The sequence below is a fragment of the Danio rerio genome, chromosome 19 (genome assembly GCF_052040795.2).
Source record: "Danio rerio strain M-AB ecotype USA chromosome 19, GRCz13ab, whole genome shotgun sequence".
In the NCBI taxonomy this organism is placed as follows: Eukaryota; Metazoa; Chordata; class Actinopteri; order Cypriniformes; family Danionidae; genus Danio; species Danio rerio.
In genome coordinates, this window is record NC_141039.2 from 26,379,850 (window position 1) to 26,405,575 (window position 25,726).

Here is a 25,726-nt window from a genome sequence, read left to right on the forward strand (position 1 = left end):
TTTTCAAAATTCTCAGCATAAAATTGTTTAGAGGAAAAATCAATGTATGCATTTCAAAGGTATAAAAAAAAACTTATAGCTTATAGGTTCCTATAAATGAATCTGGCAGAGACACAGCATTCACATGCTACATGGCTTTCAGTAAGTTATAAGCAGGGCCAGATACAATCTGTGGACATTTTTTATTTCTGCTGAGAATTTGATTTTAAAAATCTGCAGATTTATTTGGAATGATTTTGGGAGTATTATAACTAAAAACGTAATATATGAAATAAAAAATGAATACATTTTTAACCTTTATTTAATGTTTACAATGCAAATCTATCTAGATCCACTCCTTTGGTAAACAAAGTAAATTTCTCATATAATATGTCTACTAAAAGATGAAAACATACTTCCTTACAAGTATTGTAACTAAATCATATGAACATTTTCCTGTTACTAATATCACATCAGAACAATATTAGTGAAATTATTAAAAAACTGAATAAATATAAATTTACACAAGTAAATACATAGACTCTGATGGGCTAAAAATCTGATGTGCTAAAAATCTGCAGAAATCTGTGCGCGCAGATTTTGTGTGGGCCTAGTTATAAGTTGTAATTATGAGCTTTGCAAGGACATTTAAACTTTTATCTGAAGAAATCTCAGAATTAAAACGAAGTTTTATAAGCTAATTTTGAAAGAAGCATGTATGATCGGTCATGGCTAGCCTCGCATCATTAATCATTGCTAGTCCAATCAGATATTTTAGACCAGTCAGATGAATTCTAGCCACCAATAAAGACATTTCTAAAAAATTTCCAAATTTCTAGAAAGAAAACCAAATTTCTAGAAAGGTTGTGATTCTGCGATTGCTGAATTTAACACAAAATCAAGCTAATAACGCAAATTTAAAAGAAGCTTGTATTTTTTTTTTAATTGACACGGACCTGCAGATTTTGTCCAGCCATGACAATGTTGAAAATGTTTAACATGTTTTAAGATTTGTTTTGTCCATTCTGCATTGTTTTATATCAAATGTCATTATATTCACGTAAAAGGTGCTCATCTGATACATCAAGTTGTATCACTGCACAGTACAGCTCTTTACTTTCGGTGTGTGAGCCTCTTTAGATGCATTATGTGATGTTATCACAACACACATTTAGACAAATCCCATTTGAACAATGCTACTTTCATTGTATTGATCGCTTAAATTAGAAAGTTTTACATAATGTCTCTAATGCTAATATTAACATTGTAATAGTTTTGTTTTTTTGATCATTTATACATCAAATATGATATATGGTTAAAAGGTAAATGCCTTTTTTGCTCTTGTTTCTACCAGTGTTTTATTTATATAAATTATATAGTTCCACACAATTCCTTCATCCCAACACAAATCAATTAAGTTAACTTAATTGCTTGTACAAATTGAAGTGGATTAAACATAAAACAATGAAGTTGTCCCAAATAAAACTCATGAATTGTGCTCATTTTAAATAAGTACTTTAAACAAGCAGCAAACATATTTTTTGAGTTTTCCTATTGTTCCTTTTTTAACTTTTTGGTTAAAGAAGTATTAATAAAAAGTAATAACTAAAATAACTAAGATGTGTAAATTTGTGTAGCAAAACAACACAAGACATTTCTCAAATATTGCCACAAATTTTGAGAAATGGTGCCAAAAAAGACTTTATTTTTAGACCATAATAATAAAATCAAACTCAAAAATCAAAAATGATTCATTGCATTTACTACATTTTTTACAAGGTAACTGGTTGCAAAAATGTATATGTGCTACAGACATATATTTTAATTATATAATATATATAATATATAATATTCTTTTTCTTTAAAAAAAAAATGTATTCAGCCCATATCAATTCTTTGCAACCAGTTACCCCCCAAAAAATAGTAAATCCAATTAAATTTTTTTTTCAGCAAGGGACTGTTTCAGCATGAAGCATAAACACACAAAAACATACAGGATACAGTATTTTAACAGGTGCTGCCTGGTGATTACATTTGATTGCATGATATCAGCAACTGCCCAAACTATTTTGTGTTTAATATGTCCAATAGACATCTAAATGAAGACAGCTTGGCTAAAACAAGGCTAAATTTGGGCTGTCAGTGAAAATCTAATACAATAGACCAAAATTAAACTAGTTGTCAAATAGATTTAATTAGACAGAATTTTTATGTGTAGTTATTCATTTCAGACTAGTCTAGTTTTGGCCTATTCTTGACGTCTATTAGATTTTCATTGACAGCCCAAAATTTTGTTTTGTTTTAGCTACAACGACTATGTTTAGACATCTAAACACATTTAAAAACAAAAAACTGCTTGCTGGAAGTAGTAATGAGAATGGGAAGAATAGAAAGTAAATGAAATAAACAATCTGAATCGACAGCTGTGGACATACAGGAAAGGGTGTGAGTTTGTCAGACTCTGCACATTTCCCTCAGTTACTTTACCCAGCAAAAAGTGTTCAGACAACATGTGTGACCTTCTTTGTCTTATCTTGCTCTGTTTAATTTCTCCTAAAGGTAAGCTACAACATTTGACCCCTTATTTATGCAAATGAATATCTCTGTACCTAAATCTAGAGTCGTGTTTTTAGAGTTTCAGTACAGCATGAGTGTAATGTTTGTACAGTAAGTCTGAATCCTCTTGCAGTGATGGCGGGTACAGTCTCTCAGTTTCCTCCATCAGTGAAGGTGAGGTCGGGTGAAACTGTCTCCATGCTCTGCCAGATGAGTGAGGTAAAGTCATTCTGTCACACAGTGGCCTGGGTGAGAGTTCATCCAGTGAGTGGAGTAATAGACATTCTGCAGGACACAAAGACACCTCATGAGTCTAAAGATCTGGAGGAAAACACTGTGTGCCAGGCCTTCCTCTTTAACGCAACTGTCCAGGATTCTGGGACATATTACTGCATCGCAACAGACCGTGACCAAATGTATCTTCGTCTTGGAAATGGCACAGCTATCACTGTACAAGGTACTGGGTCACAGATTAACCCTTGCTTTTTCTCATGATTTCATTTGATTGGATTTTACATAAAAAATGATGCTAATGCAATAACTGTCAAAACTGTAATGGTATTTTACATGTACATTTACATTTAATAATTTAGCATTTGCTTTTATCCAAAGTGACTTAAGAATGAGGACAATGGAAGTAAATTTCTACCATGAGATATGCTACCAAAATGATCATTCATATTAGCATGGAAATAAATTAACAGTTCAATTTTTGTGATTCATGTGTGTATTTTTCTTTAATTATTTATGTTGTTTGATTACATGACGGGACCTTGATCTTTTCACCAACAGCTTTAGATGTTAAAAAGTTTCAAATAGTTTAAAGTGATATATTGCCTGTATTGGTGTTGTAAATTATAGTTCTAAAACCTGGTGATAAACTCCCAGTACATTTTATTTCACAACCTTTTTTTTTTTTTACAGACATAATTTCATTCATTCATTCATTTATTCATTTTCTTGTCGGCTTAGTCCCTTTATTAATCTGGGGTCGCCACAGCGGAATGAACCGCCAACTTATCTAGCAAGTTTTTACGCAGCGGATGCCCTTCCAGCCGCAACCCATCTGTGAGAAAAGACATAATTTATTTGTATATTGTTCATTATACAATCAATTGTTTCAAACTACTAACATGTCATTAAAAGTGGCTTTGTTAAACTGCACAGTTGAATTTTCAACATCAAAAGTCAATAGAGCAGAGTTTAGGGTTTCATAGAACAATTCATGAACTGAAAAAAATCATGTGAATCAAAATACGAAACCAGCGCGATTAATGGATATTTTACAGTGTAGTTAAGACACACTAAATGTGGTGGAAACATGAAAGCAAGACACAAACTCAAGCTGGCCACGCTATAAAAAAAAATAAATAAATAAAAATCTGTCACTTTATGTTTTTTTCTGGCAGCTGGGGTGCCAGAAAAAAAAGTAAAATAACGGGCATTAAATTACAGACATTTACCGTAAAAAAATAGACATTACATTACAGAAATTTCCCTAAATTTAAATTTTCAGTAAATTCCTGTAATTGTGGTGGCTTGAGAAAGTCAACAAAGTTTACTACATAAACCAATTCTTCCCTTCTTCTTCTCAGACCAATTTCTACTGAAAAACTAAACTACCAAATTGAAACCAAACCTCCAAACTTGTCTGACTCGAGTTGCTATCTTTTGATCCGACAGTTTTCCGAAAACTGACCTGGAAAGTTCCTGAAAGTGCCATTGACCTAACACTGAACCAAATTTTATGACCCCATAACTATTGGCCAGACTGTCACACAAACTTAAGTTTGAGCTCATTTAACTCAGACTACCACCTAGAACACCTTAGCAACCGCTTAGCAACCACTTAGAACACCTGAGCAACGCCTTAGGAACGACCTAGAGCACCCTAGAAACCGCCTAGCAACACCTTAGTAATCACTCAGAACACACTAGCAATGCCTTAGTAAAAACTCAGAACACCATAGCAATCGCCTAGCAATAGCTTAGAAACCACTCAGAAGATCCTAGCAACCACCTAACAACACCTTATCAACCGCCTAACAACCACTCGAAACACCCTAGCAACCACATAGTAACACCTCAGCAATGACCTGAAAAAAACCTGAACAACCACCTAGCAATTAATCAAAACACCCGAGCAACCACCTAGCAACTGCCTAGCAACCACTGAGAACAAACTAGCAACCGCCTAGCAAAATCTTAGCAAACACCTAACAATGCCTTAGGAACGATCTGGCAACCACTCAGAACGCCTTAGCAACTGCCTAGCAAAGCCTTAACAACCACTCAGAATATCCTAACAACTGCCTAGCAACACCTTAGTGACCTCCTAGAGCACCCCAGTAATGCCTTAGCAACCACTCAGAACAACCTAGCAACTACCTAGCAATGCCTTAGCAACCACTCAGAATACCCTAGCAACCACCTAGCAACACCTCAACAACTACCTAGAACACCCTAACAACTGCTTAGCAACCGCCAAGTGACCACTCAGAACACCTTAACAAACAATCAAAACACCCTAGCAATGCCATAGCAACTACTAAGAACACCCTAGCAACCGTCTTGCAATACCTTAGCATCAAACCAGAACACCCTAGCAACACCTTAGCAACCACTCAGAACACTCTAGCAGCCACCTAGCAAAAAAACATGCCAATCCATACTAGAAATCTGCTAACCTATATGTAGCTATCTATCTATGCCAACTGTTTCAAACTTGTCAATTATTTAATTTTTAAAAATACTTTAAACTTTCAGTCTAGGCTTTCCCAAGCCACCATAAAGTTTGTCTACAAACTTTACTTTTCTAGTACACCATCTGTTATTTTACCGTAAATATCTGTTATTTAACAGCTGTTATTTTATGTTTCTAACATAAAAAAGAACAGATTTATTTTTAAAGTGCACAATTAGTCACATAAGAAAACATGTTAGCAGTAGACTAGTTCATGATGCAAGAAATCAACCAAACAAAATGTGCTCTGTCTGTCTTGCAGCTGACAGCACTGAAATGGCGTCCATTGAAATCATGGCATTTACCAGCAGCAACAACCACGACCCTACAGTCACTCTTCAGTGTACACTCAGTGGATTTGCTCCATCACAGGTCAGTATGTACTGGCTCATAGGGAGCAGACGAGAAAATGGACAAACTTTATTTGTTTGGGATGAAGGTAAGGAGAACTCGGTGAAAACCCAGAATTATGTGGACATATCAGAGGAGGAGTGGAAAACAGGAACAGAAAGCACCTGCATTGTGAATCTTGGTGGACGGACCTTCACCAAAACTCTCAATCATGATGGTAAATTACTTTTCAATTATCATCCCCTTATAGCAAATAAAATATGGGATTATCTGTGTAAAATTTAGATTTCTTGACCAATCTTACAGGTTTTTTTCTATTGTTTTGCCACAAATTTCGAGAGGGTGCTCGCTGCAGAGCCATTTGAGGAGAGCTGAGCTCCAGCGAGAGGGAGCATGAGCTGTCGCTCCTCCTCCTGTAAGCTGTTTTAATGCGTACACCAACCCCACCCCTAACCCTACCCCCAGTGACATCACTCGTAGAAGAAGTGCAAAAAAGGTGGAGCTCAAGCTTAAGCTCCCCCTCGCTGGAGCTCACCTCTCCTCAAATGGCTCTGCAGCGAGCACCACTTGCAAATTTCAGAATCCTGAAAACTCTAAACAGTCACTACTTTTAACACAGACTCTCCAGTGTTCAAAATATGCTGCATTCTTTCTTTAGAGAAGCCTTGCATTTGCAGGATCATTGGTTCACACGTAATCCTTTTATCATACAAATACCACAGGAACACACAAGATATACATCATTTCAATAAACAATCATTAACAATCATTTAAAATTGTTAAAATGTATGATGCAAGTTTCATTATGGTTTAAACATAAGAGTGAAGGAACAGTACAGATAACGGAATCACTCAACTAAAGTTTTATTCATTCAATCATGACAGCTTTACTGACATGACATGACAAACAAACAAACCAAAAAAAAAAAAAAAAAAAACAGAACAGTAAAGTTAAAAGTGTTCTCACTGCATGTCCCCACATAAAAAGCTGATATTTTGACATGTATGACATGCAGTTGAAGTCAATTATTAGCCCCCCTGAATTATTAGCCCCCCAGTTTTTCCCCCAATTTCTGTTTAACAGACATATTTCTAAACATAATAGTTTTAATATCTCATAATTACTGATTTATTTTATCTTTGCCATGATGACAGTAAATAATATTTTACTAGATATTTTTCAAGACACTTCTGTACAGCTTAAAGTGACATTTAAAGGCTTATGGTTATTTAGGTTTTCTTCTAAACAACCTCAACAAATTAGGGTAATTATAATGATGGTTTGTTCTGTAGACCAGTGGTTCTCAAACTGTGGTACGTGTACCACTAGTGGTACGCAGGCTTCCTTCTAGTAGTACGCGGAGGAATTAAATATGTCATGTACATGCTACACACATTTTAAACTGTATCAAAAATTATGTACATAATAAGCCATATATGACATATAGCCTATATTTCTAAGGTAATCTGCCACATTTTTAACTGTGGAGAGTTGTACCTGCTTTACTTGGCCTACTACGCTACTATATTTCAATACTGCTCATTTTGGTAGTACTTGTAGAGACAATTTTTTTCTGAGGTGGTACTTGATGAAAAAAATGTAAGAACCACTGCTGTAGACTATTGGGAAATAATTTTGCTTAAAGGGGCTAATAATTTTGCAATTACCCTCTACTGCATGGCGTAACCATATGGTAACATGATACTTATGTTTATTTCCCTTCCACTGTGTCAATAAAACAAAGGATCAAATTATTTTAGATCCACATGTAGAAAAATCTGAAACATCACCTCCAGTGAGTTATGATGACATATTCACAACTCAATTTTTTTTTTAATCAAATTAGTTTTTTGTAAATCGTTTAAATGTATGTGTTTCCAAATGGCAACACTGTGCAACAGTGGAACGTGCAATATTGCAATGGGTTAGCTAGCTAGCGAGGTCAGCTGTAAATTTTTAAGTTGTAACAATAACAACATGAATGCTAGTAATATATTGTTGATTAGTCATGTGTTAATGACATTTGCATTATGCATAAAATCTAGTTTTAATGGCAATACTACTTTTGAATTGATATGAATACAGGGAACAGTGTATTAGCGAGCACCACCATGTTCAATGATAAGTGAAAGAAGAAAAGGACAGAACTGGCTCTTTCTGCAGATGAAAGTGAGGATGAGATGGGTTTTAGTGACCATGAGAATGATGCAGATGAGACAGTTCAGGTAAGTTAGTTCAGAGGCAGATAAGACAGGCGTAGTATAGTATATAGTATAATATATTAATATCGTTAGCCAGTAGCTATTCTGATGCATCTGGATATGCTAGACTTATTATTTATTTATCTGTATGTTGTATATATGCTAATATAATATTATGATGGTTTTCAATAATATTCAGCAAAAAAGAATGGAATAAATGAAATGAATGTTGGAATATGAGTTGTGTTAAATATGTATAAGGGGTCATATATAAGTTCTGTGTTATAGCTCATAATGCTGCAAAGTTAGACCCACTGTTAGACGTTGTTGCCACATCGCAACATTTCATAAAGTACCTTAAAAATAATTTTTTCCTGTTTTTTTTATTTTTTATTTATTTATTTATTTATTTATATATATATATATATATATATATATATATATATATATATATATATATATATATATATATATATATATATTTTTTTTTTTTTTTTTTTTTTTTACAGCACTTCAAGTTTAGCCATTTTAAGAAAAGAAAAACAGTCAAATATTTTTTTTTTAACAGATTTATCATAATGTGTTTGGTAGAGGGTTAAATTTTTATTTTTTTAAATAAAAACTGCTTTTATTGTAGCCAAAATAAAACAATTAAGACTTTCTCCAGAAGAAAAAATAATATCAGACATACTGTGAAAATTTCCTTGCTCTGTTAAACATCATTTGCGAAATATTTAAAAAAGAAAAAAAAATTCAAAGGAAGGCTAATAATTCTGACTTTAACTGTATATTTTATAAATGTGAAATGCATATAAACTACTATGCAACATATGTAATTGGCATATATTTCCCTATATCATATTTCTATTTTGGGATCTCCATCAGTCTGGTCTTGATTTGAGCACAGGTTCGCTTCCACATCATGGTGGTGTTGTCGTTAGTCAGACATCTTGCCAGTGCGAATAGGGCTGACATTGGTCTGCTGTGAATGGGTTTTGTATGAAAACATTGTCTGTAGAAGTGGTTCATGTGATAAAGAACGAAGAAACAATAATTATAGAATAGTGATGAAATCTGTAGATTCAGATATTTGGGGCAAAACAATTGAACAAAAAACTGTATTCTAAAATCTGGATGGTTTTATCTTGCACAAATGTGATGTCCATAATAACATTCAGTTAAGAAATGATGTGCTTTTTGCCATTATTTTGCATTGTATTGTTTTTTTTTTCTTTACAGATATCCAGGAGACCTGCTATCCTGTCATCAGTGTAACTAGATTATTTGCATTTGTCACAGCTCTACTCTTTTACATGACATCATTAATATTAGCACATCGCTTCTAATCCCAAGAAATTCTTATGTAAGTCTAAAATCCAAAAACATCAAAGAAAATTGATTTGTTACAAAAAAATGTAATGTCAATATGAATAATACTGCGTTAAAGGACTTTTCTGTTAATGAATCGACAATCAAACTAGTGAAATAATGTAAAGTGCTCTACACAGCAAATTCATCAGAGTTAAATTCTCGGTGTTGAAGCATTTCAGAGTGAAGTGTTGATGTTAAAGAGTTAGATTTTGATAAATGAATATAATAAGAGTTAGAATTGATTTTATTCAGTGCGAAATCAATGAGTTATCTTTTCCACACTTGGTGGTGTTATTTCCAACATCCGGGAATTCATGCAGCCCCAGTCACTGAAGAATTTTCCAGACGCCATTTTCCATCTGAGGTTTAGAACAGCAACTGGTGAGTCAAACTACCTAAATGTTGGTATTTTACTGACTTGCTTAAAAGGAAATACAGTTGTAAACATATTGTTAAGTTATTAACTTTAGAATGGAGTGACAATTTTAATCTTCTGTGGTTCATTCATGGTCGTTTGTGTATCTAGCTTAACTGCATTACTATTGACTTGTTTTCAAGAATGTTTTTATATATGCTCACGCATACATAGTGCATAAAAACATCAAATGTACATGTTCAACGCATTTCTGTCACGCTTAATGCCATTTTGTGCGTTGTTACCCATCTGTAAAATAAAATGGACACTTCTCCTTTAATTCGAAGCAAACTAGCGAGGGAATCCCCGGAGCCGCCTAACGTTAGCCTACTCTGCCCGGATGCTAACGGCAACACAGGACGGTTTCCATAAGCTCTGGAGAGTTTCTAAAACATATCTGGTGAGTAAATCAACACATGCTTGCTTGTAAAAGTCTTCCTGACTAAAACATATGATTGTTTGTTATTCGTGTACGTTAATTTGGTTGTTTTAAACACCGCGGCCCTTTTAAACTGGTTCATTCGTGGCCGTCCATATACCGTTAGTCCATAGACTCGCGTGATAACGTACGCTTGAATTATATTAAGTGTTGACAACCATTAAAGTCGGAATGTTAACATTAATGTGTTTAAATGACCGCGTTTGCACTTTCTCGGACATTTAACGTTACCGAAGTCTCCCGGAAGTTGCGGGACTAACGTTAACGTTATCCCGCAAATGCACAGAGACTCCCAGATGCCCAAGTAGATGCCCGCAAATGAATGGTAATCTCCCGGAAATCGCGCGTCTCCCGCCCGGTCATTAAACACTTTGCACACCCCTCTCCACCGCATCCCTCCCAGCTCTTCAGGTACGTCGCGCGCAAGTCACCCCCACCGCTCTTCAGGTACGTTCGCGCGCAACTCATCCCATTGCTCTTCAGGGACCCATCTCTCCCGCTACCTCCCGCAAATCAACTCTGTATCCCCCGAAAATGACTTTTCCCAACTCGGGATGTCTGACGTTAGTAAGTTAGGCTATTTCTGTAGTCAGGAACATCTTAGTCAAGCTTTTTCTCCCACATGATTGTGCTTATAGACTAAACCTAGCCTGTACACAACATTTCCGTTTTAATAAAGACAATTTAGTGCGTTGTAAACAGCCACCTGTCTGTAAAATTAATCAACTGATTCATATTTGTGCAGCCTAAAGATGATACAGGTTTGATTTGTAGATTTATTATCAATAATCAACATCTGAATCAAAAGATATCTGAAAAAGTGTGAGGCATACTTTGTGATGTTCATCTCTCTTTTTTATCTGAAGGTTATGCATATGTGTTAGATACTAATGTGTTGTTGTTATTTAACAGCCACAGTTCTCTGTACAATAACACAAGACCCTGTGACGGTGGCTGATTAGAGACGGATGGTGTATTTCCAGAGTTGGTGAAATGACCAAGCACACCTTCTTGGTCATATGTGGTGATAATAATGAAGGTATGTTTGATAAAGTTCTGTATTTGTTTCACAAGCTGAGAGGGTATTAGAGCATTAGAGAATAAGAAATGACATGAAGGTGATAAGTTTTGTATTGTGGGTGAACTGTTACTTAAATAATGTTTTGCTCTTTGCTTTGCACTTTTCCTCTTCTGCTTATCCTAATATTTTAGATTATATTTGGACCTGAAACATCTGCTAGACTCCAGGAAAGGTGGCGTCAATACTGGACCTGAAAGGGCCTAACAAGTTGAATCTGGTAAAGAAACGCGCACACACACGCATGCACACACTTACATAAAATTGTAAGTTTATGAATATTTTTTTACACTGTGGCCAATATTTTGGGGAAGTCAGCATCACTAAATGATAGATAATGAAGCTCCTCTAAATTTTGCTCCAAGTGTTGTGTTAAATTCAGGATTCTGGACAGACAGCTGCCTGTTTTTCCAGTTCTAGTCATAGTGGTTAACCTAATTGTTTTTGGAGATCCAACAGTGATGTATGTGTTTTTTCTACTTTTCCATATCCTGTCACATCAACCAGCTGGGAGAGTCAAGTTGTGGATCATCATGAAGATTTTCAAAAGGTGAGTTTAGATTTCTTGAATGTTTTATTTACTTTAAATGTTCTTTTAAATATATCATAGAATTTGATTGCAATTTTATTTTCAAACATTTTTCTTAGTCATGCTGGAGTCTTGAAGAGTTCTTAGAAGAGCATCACCCTATATCCGTGCATCAGGAACCACCAGACGAGCGATCAGCAGCTACTACATCGTCATGGATATAAAGGTCATCCTGTGGCTGGGAAGCACTTCATTCACAGGACATGCTTGATGAGATTTCCTAGCTCCAGTTTGTTTTCACACAAGTTTACAGCATTTATACCTTCATTTAAACTGCCGTGTTTGATATGGAGGACCAAGGAAACACCAGAAGTGAAAGATTTGCACGCCAAGTAGTTTAAAATGTAATTTCAGAAGAAAACTATGAGTTCAGAAGAAAACTATGAGTGACGCTATATTGAACTTTCAAATTGCTCTGATGAAACATCAAGTTTGGACTAAAGGACTGAAACAGCCTTTTTGAGCACTGGTCATAAATATTTTGTTAATACTGTCTGTACTAATAAAACATTTAAAGCATATTTGACATTGTTGCATTTTAAAAACTGAATGAATTGTTGAAGTGGTGAATGTTTTCAAATAAAATGTTTTTTCTTTTGTAATTTACAGTCTATTTGACCTTTTTACCATATTTACACTCAAGAGAGTTGAATAAAATAACTATATATTGTAGTAAAAAAATGACTACCAGGCGGTGTTACATATAGTTACATTTTTAACTCTGCCCAGAGTTAGAATTAACCCTTACTTCGGTGTCAATGTGCCAACCCTTTTGAAAGTGTTGATTTAACTCTGTTTTGAGTGGACCCCATGAGACACTTTCAAAGTGTTGAAATTAACACCCATAGAGTTGTTTTGGGTCCCCATATTTTGCTGTGTAGGTCTGGCATTAAAAATCATAACAAAAATTATAATATGTAATGGTGGCATATATTTTTTTATAAAGCATGTATTCTTTTTTTTTCTTTTTAAGGTGAAGCTACCAATTACAATGTCAATAGGGTGAAAATATCTTCTTATAAAAACATAACAAAGACAATGAATTATAGTGATGTTCATGCTGAATGCTTTTCAGTAAGAAAAAACTGTAAGATAAAGAAATTACAGTAACAAATGTATGAAGATGAAGAGGTTTTTGCTGTGTGATGAGCATTTTGTTAAATCACATCTGAAGGCTCTAAACCAACAAACTGCTAATCATATGTTGATGATCAGCTGATGCATTTAATTAGCAGTGCCTGACTTATTTTTGTTAATTGTAAATGTTTCAGGTATTCTGAAGTTTTATTTCCTAAAATCTGTCCGTATTTGGAGAATGTTTTATTGTGTCCTAAATTTTTTACTATGTGTTTGTAAATAAACACACACACACACACACACACACACACACACACACACACACACACACACACACACACACACACACACACACACACACACACACACACCATTACTGTGTAGCGGCTAAAGTATCAGTAGAGGGGCTGTGGCTGAAACCTTGGTCATAGTACCCATTGCTCAAAACTGTTGAAAGGCCCTCTTGTGGTGAACAAGGGAATAGTCAATCAGTTAGTCAGTAATACTTTAACATGCATTTATACATACACGTACATTATGTAGGCTGTTACATTTCCCATGTATGGTTCATATTCATAAGAAAACAAAAATTCTTTATTTGCATAATTGAAATGGAATTGAAATTGCAATTGAAATGGAAAAGTTTCTTCAGTTAAAATATGGTCCTTTCTCATCTTTGTATGTTTTCACAGATGTTGAATATATTCTGAATAACCAAAACATCATGACATGTAAGACAGAAACCGTAAAAGTATTTGTGTGTGTGTGCGTGTGTGTGTGTGTGTGTGTGTGTGTGTGTGTGTGTGTGTGTGTCTGTGCGCGTGTGTGTGTGTGTTTGTGTGTGTGTGTGTGTGTGTGTGTGTGTGTGTGTGTGTGTGTGTGTGTGTGTGTGTGTGTGTGTGTGTGTGTGTGTGTGTGTGCAGTCAGAATAATTAGCCCCCTGTATATTTTCCCCAATTTCTTTTTAAGGAAGAACATTTTTTTCAACACATTTCTAAATATAAAAGTTTTAATAACTCATTTCTAACTGTTTAGTTTGATTTATTTGTCATGATGACAGTAAATAATATTTTACTAGATATTTTTAAAGACATTTCTATACAGCTTAACGGTACATTTAAAAGCTTAACTTGGTTAATTAGTTTAACTAGGCAGGTTATGGTAATTATATATATATATATATATATATATATATATATATATATATATATATATATATATATATATATATATATATATATATAGTACAGAACATTAGATTATGAAAATGTGTATACATGAAAAAAAAGCAAGACTTAAATATATTCTCTCCCTTCAGTCTTCAAATATTTATACTGTACATATTTCTACACACCAAAATAAACGTTCAGTTTCTTAACAAAGTTTTTAGATTTGTTTATTTGAAGCCAAGAGGAGTCATGATCAAATAACAACAACTTATTCATTAGATTTTACTCAAGAACAGCTAATTGCAAAACTCATGCTTAGCCAGAACACAAAAGAAAGCAAAGCAAAGAATATGTGGTAATCTCAGTCTGATAAACAGTATAAGTATAAAAGTTTTTTTTTTTTTTTTACGTAATGTTTGTCATATTCTGACATTCCTTTAAATTCTTTTCAATAACTCTGATCTCCACTGACATCCTGAAAAAAAAGAAAAAATATCTGAAGATAATAAAAATAAACATTTCCAGCTTAAAAGAATACACACATTTTACATTTACCTTTATTTTTTTTGGACCTAATTTCTGTTCTAATCTGAAGTGATCAACAGGATAAAACTAGGAGTAAAAATGAAAAACATTAAATAGGCTAGTCATTTATTTTTCTGTGAACTTAAATAAATGGGGTTTTAAAACCGTTTGATACATTTTCACACAACTTAGCCAGCAACAATTTCAAAACAATAATTATTAAACAATAAATAATGTCCTTTTAACATGTCCACCAACACACAATGCTTACCATTACAGATGAAATATCTTCAGTCCCTGCACTCTGTTTACCTGTTAAAGAGTAAATAAATGATTTATTCCAATAACAATGGTATACATTCAGTGAAGTTCTGTGTTAGAAACTTTAGGTGTAAACTAGAACTACTTAATACAAACAAGTATTTTTTTAAGTTGACAATAAACAGTTTGTTGATTTCAACTGTAAAAATAGAATAATATGCATGTATAATTCACATAATTACATGATCATAAAGCCCTGCATTAATTGCATGAGTACCATTTCATTAAGCTAGTTTATAGTTTATGCTAAAATGAACCCTTTGTGTGTGTTTCTGCGCAAGGAGCGTTCTGTTAGTGTTTAATTTTCCATTTATGGTTTGTTCTAAGAGGATTTCTTTTAATGTGTGCACTTTTATGGAGGTTTCAATTACATTCATGCTGAATCACTAGAGTCCATGTGTCTACAAATATTAGTACTATATTGCTTTATTTAAAAGCAAAAAGTAGAGTTGTTGATGCAGTAGTCTCACTGTTAGTTCTGCTAACATGTATAAGTGCTATTATAGCTGAATGACTAATTAATGACACTAATGCTGAATAACACATATTTACTTAAAAAGTAATTCAGTACATTGTAAAACAATTAAAGTAAATCATTGTTCAGTTAAAAACAACTCAGAAATTCATTTGTTGATTTGCTGTAAAATTAGATTAGTTAGATCAACTTACTGTAAGTTGTTTGGGATACACAACAAAGTCAATATTAAGCATAAAATATTATTTAGTTATTGAAACCAATTTTTTTTATACAGTTATCACAAGCCACGTTTATTTTTAGGTAAGAATCTAGCATACACACAGAATCTCAACAGTTTACAGTATGTATGTACTGTAATTTACAGAAGAATAATCATATTACCATAAACTGGAAAACACTTTTCTTTTCCTTCTTTGTCTTTTTTAAACTTTTAAAATGTAATTTCAGTTGTACCATGTGTTTAAAGTCTGAAATATTTAGCATTTTGCATTCATGAAAATTTGAAAGATTAAATTCATGAATCATTTTTACAAATAATATTTGGGGGGTGCACTTTTCCCTCTCATTTTAGTCTTTTATAACAATTGCAATTTTGACGTTTTTAAACATATACTGTATAGATAAGACTAAATAAAAGTATTTAAAAACAGATCTAGAAATTTTTGTACTTGCAGTATTTGAAAAAAATTATGACTGTAATAAAAATGAAATGACTCTGTCTATAATGAAACAGATTGATTTTAAATCTTTACCTTGGCATAAACAAACAATGAAGGCTACAGCCATACACAGGAATACTGATCCACAGCTGCAGTAGATAAGCCAGGAAGTTCTTGGGAAACCTAATAATGAAACTGTAGCATTTGAAGTTCAGTCTTTTGGTCTTCTTTAAATAGATCGACAGTATACAGTAGGTTATATTATATTGTTTAAAATAAATTTCCCACACCCAAAAGAGATTTGATCTTAATTGAAAACCATTGCAAACAAGTCCACCCTTGCTATTCAAATGATAAAAATAATTAAATGAACAAAATTGCACATTTTCTCTAAGACCCTCATGATTTACTCACGCTTCAGAGATTTAGAGAAGTTTTGGCTTTTATATTCAACACAGCACTGAATTTCCTCAGCTTCAGTCCACTCGTCTGCAGGAACAGAGAGATGAGCTCTGGTGAATTCTGTGGCTGAATCAGTGTCATTTGTCCAGGCTGACTCGGTCCATCCAGAGTGCACTTTCTCTCCAATCACCCAGAAAACCCGCACCTGAAATGGGACAACTCCAAAAACCAAACACTGGAGCTGCACTGATGGTGAATCAGCTTCTGGAGGCGAGTATAAGATGGAGAGTTCTGGAACACAGTCATCTGCAGCACAGAGCATCAAGACAAAATCTCATTTGTTTTATTGATAAGACAAAGAAAAGGTGATTTGAACTCAGATTTACCTCTAGTTACGATCACCCTGGATCCATTGCCGATCATAGCCATTGAGTTAAAATGGGTAATGCAAACATACAAGCCAGAATCTTTAGAAGTCAAGTTATTGAGAGTCAAAACACAAGATTTACCATCAAGACCAAGGACATGATTCTCATAGGGGCTTATCACTGTCATGAACTGACCAGTTCGTAGATTCAGCTTCTGCCATAATACAGCATTAAAGCAGTACTGAACTTTCTGCTCAAATGTGCAACTTAATTCTACAGAGACTCCGACTGAGACATGTGCGAGTGCCGGAGACTGAAACTGGAGAAAGCCATTTATAGCTGCAAAAAAGAGAACATAACACAATTACAGTAAATAATATTAATCAATGTTAATTGAATAATAATATATTACATATGATTTAAGATTAATGTGATGAAATTCTTAAATGACACAAAATGTTCTTCTTACTTTGTACAGCTGAAATGCAAAAACATAAAATCCAACAGCACACACTGGTACCCATTTCAACTTTTTGAATGATGCACTTTTAATAGTTCCAGTCCTAATGCCAGAAGATCCTAGTATATAAGTACTTGATTTTCAAAGTACCCTGTAGGTTTTCAAAACCCTCACCAGTGGGTGGACCTGTGTTGTGAAGAATATACCACAACAGTAGTTCAAAGCTCTAATTTTGTTGTTAAGTTACTCTTTTGGAACTTGTCAAAGACTCTAAGATGTTATGTTAATTTAAGGTATATATGCCGATATTCAATAATTTAATATATTGTGATAATGAACATGCACAATATTGATATTATGACCACTTTAAAATACCACAAGCAATGATTTATTATATTAATAATGATTAATATTGTGTTATTGCTTAAAGATTTATTTTCATGAATAAACATTTTCAAGTTATTTTGGCCTACAATATTGAAAATTATGTGAGTTTGACAACTACAATACTAAAGAATCATTTTAGGTGATGTACTTTCTTAGTTAATCCATAGTAACACATTAAAACTTCGTAATCATTTTATTCATTATAGTTAATTAGATTTAGTTGCATTTTTTAAATTAACTTTAACATTCATTCATTCATTTTCCTTCGGCTTAGTCCGTTTATTCATCAGGGTCACCACAGCAGAATGAACCGTCCACTTACCCAACATATGTTTTACACAGCGGATGCCTTTTCAGCTGCAACCCAATACTTGGAAACATCCGTACACACTCATTCACACACATACACGATCAATTTAGTTTATTCAAATCATTGTACCGCATGTCTTTGGACTGTGGGGGAAACCGGAGCATCCAGAGGAAACCCACGCCAACACTGGGAGAACTTTAACATGTTACTATAAAATGTTTTTTGCTCAATCCTGATTGTATTGCATTAACTAGTGTTTATTAATGATATTTTAATGAGAAGTATACTTTGTCATCCTTTTGCATTTATATACAGGATAAAATAGAATTAATAATGTTTTATTTATTATTAATGAAACCTGTTTTGGACACAAGGGCTGCCAAATACAAAATACACAATAAATAACAAAATAAAAAATATACTTAAATGAAAAATATATAAAAAAACGCCCAGAGGAAACCCACTCGAATGCAGGGAGAACATGCAAACTCCACACAGAAACGCCAACTGACCCAGCCGAGGCTTGAACCAGCGACCTTCTTGCTGTAAGGCAACAGCACTGCGCCACTGCGTCACCCTTGATTAACCATTACTATACTGAATTAAAGTCAGTGGTTACAGGTTATCAGATTTCTCCAAAAAAGAAATGAAACTCAAAAACTCATAAAGCTTTCTTCAAAATCTCTTCTTTTGTGCTCAACAGAAGAAACTCATAAAGAATTTAAAGTTTTGATGAAGTGAAGTTTTTAAACTAATTTCGAGAGGAGCACGTGATATAATTGACAGCAGCTGGCCACCTATCTACACTCATTAGTTAGCCAATCAGATCTATCCTAACCCACTATAAGTAGCCTAGCTAGACATTACTCCCTTATCTTCGTTTTCCGAAGAAACAAACGACAGGTCCGCTCTAGCTTCTCCAAAGCTACTCACGGACAAAACGGATCCTCCACATCTCCTACTATCCTTCAACTACAATACCACACCACCTTTACTACCATCGTCAGCAACTACAAAAAATGACAACAACAATAGCGATGGCGGCGGAGATCACAACAGCATCAGCGCAGCTACATACAAGAAAGAAAGCTCCGCGCTCCATGAAACACCAGCCCCGTCTTAACAACAACCAGCCCAGCATGAAAGTCAGCTCGAGACCGAGGCTCCAACAAGAGGCCGTAGGCCTATCCACTCCAGCCAGATCTCAATGCAATCCCCAGTTCCGCTACGTACCTTCTCCAGCACCATCATGCGTCTCCCATATCCAACAACGACTGTCACTGAACTCCTCCAAACTCCTAGATGCCGGGACCACAAAGCCGCTGCATTAAACCCAAAAAACTTGCGAATCCACGTCTTCACCGCCACCCCCAGGACATAACACGCTCCTGCCACACCCCCTATCCTAAACAGACATTAAACCCGCAATCTCTCCGCCTCCCCGGAGAATCAAGGAAAGGATTAAAAAGCAATATTGGATTTGGACATATTGCAGCTATCATAATTCTAAACACGGATAAAACCAATCTCCCGGACATTAAAGCAACTCTTTGGAATCCCACCTCACCTCTTCCAGCCTGCAGCCCGATTCCAGTGCACACTCCAGTCCTCCTCTTTCAGCGATCCTTACAACCTACGGGCTACGCACCCCGCCCCTCTACCTTGCGTATCATTGCTTTTTCCCCTCTAATTTAAACAAGCTCGCAGCTACTGCGGCGGTGCATACGCCGTCAGCCAAGTGCTAAGCCTAGTGAAAACAGAAATTACTTGTCGACTTTTGTCAATATGTTTATGCTTTTACTGAATTACGTTTGTAACTGACCAATTTTCTGAATTTCTCATTCCAGGTTTCGTCTACTGAAGCACAGCCGATCTCGGCGCTCCCTTCCCACAACCTCACTAGCCGTCCACCAACGCTAAACCAGAAATCACAGAGCAATTCCCTGTTAAGCACATCCATACCAGCCCTACTGAAATGGGCATTAGAACGTTTCCAAAAATGTCTAATAACGGCTCTTTCATCTCCTCATAATTCTGCCTTTTCAGCTTTAACAGCATGATTCTGCCTAATAAATATGCTTAATTTATCACGTTATAAACCAAGCAATCTATCTAATCTAGACGGCTGCAGCGCTCGGTTGCAATCAACATTACACCTGCCACCCGATTTCTGGCAATCGGAGGTCCCAATTACATTTCGTAGTCCGTTTAACATTCGGATGCAAAAGTAGCCCACACATTTATGCTTAAAAACGATCCGCTGGATTTCGCCAATAACTACAGCGTTTGCACATAATTCACCTACAAGTTCCCCGTTTCTCTCTCCCTAATATCCCCCAGCTAAACTAGTGACCGGTTTTCTAATAGGCTATTTGCATTCTCATTGCGGAAGAACCTCCGGCTTAAGCACTTCTATAATTCTTAAGCATCAATTTGGAGTGATAGAAACTCAAGCATTAATAAGCTACTTGAATAAATCGACAAATCAGTCCCCTTTTATATTCTGGAACAAAAATATCACGCTAAGCATAAACTGCTCTCCATCTTAGAACATCAAACACACATGCGCATTATCCCGCAGGGATGCCTTTCGTCACTCACCTACTTCATCTCGCAGCAGCAATCTCCGGAATAGAAGAGAAATGATCTAAATCCGATTTTGGCCGTAACAAACTCTGCCTGAAGAGCGTCGCGCACCAGACGCGCCGACGGCGCGGTGACGCGGCGAGCTTATGACAGAGAATAGTAGATTAATGCGCACCAGACTCACGCATTCATACTTTATCAATAAACTAATTAATTGTACAAATAGCGCCCCGCGGCGCGGCAGAATACGAAGTGTCATGAATTGTGGCTGGGCACCAGGCCCGGATTGGCTAATCGGGAGGACCGGGAGATTTCCCGGTGGGCCGGTCCGTTTTTTGGCCGCGAGGGCCGGGGTCCGTTCTTCGTACGTGGATTACTCAGTTAGCTGGATTTGGATATTGACGATTTGACACGATCCGGGATCGTTTCGTTCTTCAAAGCTGATCCGAGAGTTGTTGTCATGGCAACAGTTCTGCTAGGTCAAACCTGATCGGGAGCAGGTTCAATTCATATAAACAGGATTAGATCGGCTTAGTTCAAGCAAAGATAATACAGAAAGTATGTACCGAATTCTGATATTTTCTTACAGTAGTAGTTATATACACTTGGTAAAATAATGCATAATTTTTAAATATATATATAAAGTTATAGTCATTAATAAAATAAATAAAGTTATACATATTAATAAAACGTACGCAATCTGCACCCTCGAAATGAAAGTACAAAGACTGCCATCTGGTGCAAAGAGAAAACTTATTGATATGAACTTTTTAGATCGCTTTAGAACAAATTGTGTATAATAGAAATGCACAATATGTGACTTTTTTTAAAAGCAATAATACATTTATGCAGTCATGAACATGTTTTGATAGTTAATATGCCAGTGATTTGATGCTTCACAAAAGTTGCAGACGCCTTTACCAATATCAAAATGCTTTTGTAAACAACCAGTTATTCTTTACACCGATTAAAAAACGGCTACTATAATAAAGAAAATCTTCTCTAAATGTAGAACTAAATACATTGATTTGCATTGAAATGCATGATGAATACTCTTGTCTTGACAAATGAAAGTGTAAAGCCTGCAGCTCACAACAAATGTGGAAAGTTCTTGCGTGTCATATTTAACAAGCCGTTTACTGCTAATTTGATGTAATTTTGCTCACATGGATAATTGAATATTAATCAGATGATGTCATTACGCTGCTGTGCCGTCAGCCAATCGTTGCATTGCTGATCATGATTTCGAGGATCAATAGATCTGTCCTTCATAACACACGCAGCGATCTCAGATCAGTTCATCCAGACATTCTAATCTGATTCGCGAACTTGTTTGAAGAACCAAATTAGCGAGAGATCAGTTATTAAGATTAAACGATCCAGAATCTGCCAAATCATCTTAGATCATTTAAGCGAGGTACGAAGAACGGACCCCCGGTGTCCCTAGCTCCAGAATCTGTTGCTCTCAGCAGTCACACTTTTTAAATTTATTTATTTACTTGACCACAGCCTTTTTATTCATTATTTTACCGCAACTCTTCTCTTTTCGTCTGTTTTAATGATTATAAAACTTAGTTGTGTCTCCTTTCTAAATACAACTAATGTGGTCCAGCGGTTAGCACGTTAGGTTAAGATGCCGCAGACCCGGGTTCGATCCTCCTTAGAGTAACTATGTTTTCAATTTTATTGTTAAGACATATAATAACTGTTAGGGTTGTTGAACATTTAAAGTTCTAAAAGAGCTGTTTTCTCAAAAAAAGACGTGATAGTGTCATTAGAAACTGATTTGGAAATGACCTTATTTTAATATAGTCAGTCGTGAACTGAGGTGGGCCGGTCTGAGGCTTGAAACTCCAGGGCTGAAAAGGAGTCCCACTCCGGCCCTGCTGGGCACTACGGACAGCCGCATTGACTTCCTTAGTATTTATTTCCTTACTGTGAAAGTCAATGGTTACAGGTTTCCAGCTTTCTTGAAAATGTTGTCTTTAGCGTTTAACACGGGAGTCACCAACCTCTGAAACTAAGAGCTACTTTCAGGCACCGATTAACGTGGAGGGCTACCAGTTTGATGAACACTTCTCAAATAACAAATTGCTCAATTTACTTTAATTATAATTAAGTTTTTGGTAATAATTAATAATATTCATCCAGGTGAAGTCACTGATCATGTTATGATTCTCTTAAAGTTACCAACAATAATTTAACAGGGTAGGAAAATACCCCGTAATTAATATATCAATGTGCAACACTATTTTATTTATCTTTGCAAATATTTACATTTTTAAATGATTACTTCTATATTAGAGAAAGCTTACTTGTAAGTGGCGTTATGGTGAGCTATTTTAGAACAGGCCTGTGAGCAACACACGAGAGCCTCGTGGGCTACCTGGTGCCCATTGGTACCATATTTGGCGACTCCTGGTTTAACAGAAAAGAATTCATAAAGGTTTGTAACCATCAGGTGACGCTTAAAGCATGCGACCTGCTTATACTTACTTCCTTAAGCGCTGGAATAGAAGCCATCCATTTAGTATGGATATACAGCCATCCTCAGTATATCCTTTTTACACAGATGCTGCCCCCTTCGTGGGGTATATTATCGGGGCCGCCAATGCGCTTCTAACGGGCAATATCGTCAATACATTCCAAAAAAAAAAAAAAAAATTACTGTTGTACATGTTCCTAGTTGCATAGGAAATCGCTGACTCTCTTTTTGCTTTATTTTCAGAACTGGTATCAGAAGCAGAGCCGCAGCTGACTCCATCTCTCCTTTTAAGATGATAATCCCATAACCACAGCATACACAATTTGCGTCAGCATTCATTTATACATTTTAAGTTACCCCAGAACACCTCATCAGTTTCTCACTGCTCAACACATCCACACATTCCGTTCAATACCATTTTTGGTTTCAAAACACCTTAAAGTCATAGGACTATTCAGGCTTCCCACCAGATTCATAATCCAGTCACTCATTCAGAATTGGAGCCACCACCACAGCAGCACACAAGGGCTATCGTAACAACACATACAAACACTAGGAAGGTGGTCTCCCGACACCTTCAAATCTTATATCTGACTCAGCCACAGCCATCTCAGGGAAGCTCAGAGGACCCTCACCAGCAGACGCAGTAATCCCAGCGGCCAAGGGCATGGGCCTAGTCCAGGGAGAGAATACGACCCAACCATACCAGCTTCCCGAGGGCAGAGGAACTACCCAGTCTCCCAAGGGCGCGGGCATGACCCAGCCATCTAACTTCCTTTTCTTCCTTCCAGCTGATTTGCACTCAGCCTTCTCCCCCTTTTCACTCACCTAACTCCAGTAGGAGTTCTCTCCCTGCCCAGGCCCCCTTGTCAACCCTGCTAGCCTAGCTTTTATTTATGTTCATTTTTGTTTATTTCTCACACTTATCTTTTATTTTTTAAATTTATTTATATATATGTATATATATATGCACCCACGCATATAAATATATATTTATATATAGTGCTGTCACCCTCAAGCTCTAACTCCCGCGGAGTTAATCCCGAGCACCGGACCCCCGCAGGGGTCATCGCCCAACTGCCATTTCACCCTCCAGCTGGGGCTTCACCGACCATTCCTTTTCCCGACTCCAGCTGGAGATGGCACATACAGCTCTCTCTCCCGCAGGAGAGCCAAGAGCTTCGACTCTCGCAAGAGTCAGTAAAAACGCCCCCCCCAAGGCCCTAGATTACCCCATTATATATTTATATATCTATATGTTTCATATAAATATATAATTATATATAGTGCTGCCACCTCCCAGCTCTATCTCCGCAAGGAGTGTTCCTCGAGCAAATTACTCCTTCGGAGTCCCCGCCCCCCCTGCCCCCCTTCACCCCCCTCTCCAGCCGGAGTCCTTCCTTCCCCTTCCTTTATATGACTCCAGCAGGATTCCCGCCCACCCCATGGCTCTGACCCCCGCAGGGGTCTCCCCGAGTCTCTACTCAAGCAGGAGTATTCACAGCCCACGCCAACTCTGCTCGGGTTCCCGCAGGAACCTGTTTCACCCTTTGCTCCAAAGGAGCCCTCTTTACCTTTTCTTTTTCAAATAACTATATCCAGCAGCCGGATATAGCATTTCAAGCCTTTTGGGGAGTTTCTTCGAATACACGGCTGCTGTCCCGAGCTTCATGCATTTGGGGAGCTCTCGAGAACCACCTGATCTCGTACTCCCCTCACATGCTCTATGGACCTGGCGGGAGCCCTGGGCTCAACTATCTCCGAGCTCAGGGTTCTCTCCCGGGACAGCATGCCAAACCTGCTTACAGCTGTCAAGCAATATCTAAGTGTGAACTCTTGAAGTGAAGTTTTTAAACTAATTTCGAGAGGAGCACGTGATATAATTGACAGCAGCTGGCCACCTATCTACACTCATTAGTTAGCCAATCAGATCTATCCTAACCCACTATGAGTAGCCTAGCTAGACATTACTCCCTTATCTTCGTTTTCCGAAGAAACCCCCCATCCACCCCTTTCTCCTCCTTTTCTCCTTTACAAAAAGGGGAGCTCTCGAGAACCACCTGATCTCGTACTCCCCTCACATGCTCTATGGACCTGGCGGGAGCCCTGGGCTCAACTATCTCCGAGCTCAGGGTTCTCTCCCGGGACAGCATGCCAAACCTGCTTACAGCTGTCAAGCAATATCTAAGTGTGAACTCTTGAACTATCCTTTAAATCACTTTTTAAATACAAATGTGCATTTTAATTTGATTAAGTTAGACTATGTATATAACACCACAAATGTGGTTGTTTATGTCCAGGTAGAAAGGGGAAAAATACCATCAGAGCAGGCCTTAACCAGTTTCATATAAAGGTTAGAGTAAGGTTGGTGCATTTGCTGCAAAAAGTGGGCAGTGAAAGCAGGTGTTCAGTCAGTTTGATGAGACCCTCATCTCATCTAACATCCTGTTATGCAGCTTCTGTTTAACCACAACAACTGAAGTGAGAGGATGTTGCTGCAGCAAGAGTCCAAACGCTGTGTTGTTTCAGACACTGTGGTTTTTTCAGCCCATCACAAACATTATGCTCTCTACATTGTTTGTTTGATCTTGATTTTTGATTATGAAGTGGATTGTGTCTGTTTCTAAAACTGTAAACGATAAAACACTGAAAAACATGTAATAAGCTAAAAGTGTTATATGCTACCTAATCAAAAGATTAAGCACAACTTCAAGCCAAATTTAAATATTAAATTATATTTTTAGGTAGAGTTCAATTCAGAATTACTTTCCCTCCT

General features: G+C 36.4%; 2 protein-coding genes across 4 annotated transcripts; one reads left to right on the top strand and one right to left on the bottom strand.

Annotated features, from left to right (window-relative positions):
- Positions 1 to 2,245: 2,245 nt before the first annotated feature.
- On the top strand, positions 2,246 to 12,325 carry LOC147832569 (Ig heavy chain Mem5). 3 transcript variants are annotated; one of them, XM_087295751.1, is made up of 10 exons: positions 2,376 to 2,538; positions 2,669 to 2,992; positions 5,541 to 5,846; positions 9,071 to 9,194; positions 9,523 to 9,583; positions 9,905 to 10,017; positions 10,969 to 11,095; positions 11,269 to 11,354; positions 11,642 to 11,684; positions 11,783 to 12,325. In XM_087295751.1, the coding sequence occupies exons 1-4, from the start codon at positions 2,490 to 2,492 to the stop codon at positions 9,175 to 9,177; spliced, it is 786 nt and encodes a 261-aa protein (XP_087151877.1). In that variant the 5' UTR covers positions 2,376 to 2,489; the 3' UTR covers positions 9,178 to 9,194; positions 9,523 to 9,583; positions 9,905 to 10,017; positions 10,969 to 11,095; positions 11,269 to 11,354; positions 11,642 to 11,684; positions 11,783 to 12,325. The 3 variants fall into 3 exon arrangements, with proteins under 3 accessions (XP_087151876.1, XP_087151877.1, XP_087151875.1); XM_087295749.1 differs by having other exon boundaries at positions 2,383 to 2,538; positions 9,071 to 9,102; XM_087295750.1 differs by lacking the exons at positions 9,523 to 9,583; positions 9,905 to 10,017; positions 10,969 to 11,095; ... (1 more) ...; positions 11,642 to 11,684; positions 11,783 to 12,325 and having other exon boundaries at positions 2,246 to 2,538; positions 5,541 to 5,650; positions 5,718 to 5,846; positions 9,071 to 9,338.
- Positions 12,326 to 14,180: 1,855 nt separating this feature from the next.
- On the bottom strand, positions 14,181 to 19,483 carry LOC141379092 (uncharacterized). Its single transcript, XM_087295790.1, has 8 exons — positions 19,447 to 19,483; positions 16,918 to 17,061; positions 16,741 to 16,821; positions 16,367 to 16,660; positions 16,046 to 16,147; positions 14,766 to 14,806; positions 14,525 to 14,581; positions 14,181 to 14,444 (listed from the first exon to the last, which is right to left on the bottom strand). The coding sequence occupies exons 3-8, from the start codon at positions 16,781 to 16,783 to the stop codon at positions 14,418 to 14,420; spliced, it is 564 nt and encodes a 187-aa protein (XP_087151916.1). The 5' UTR covers positions 16,784 to 16,821; positions 16,918 to 17,061; positions 19,447 to 19,483; the 3' UTR covers positions 14,181 to 14,417.
- Between the last annotated feature and the right edge of the window lie 6,243 nt (positions 19,484 to 25,726).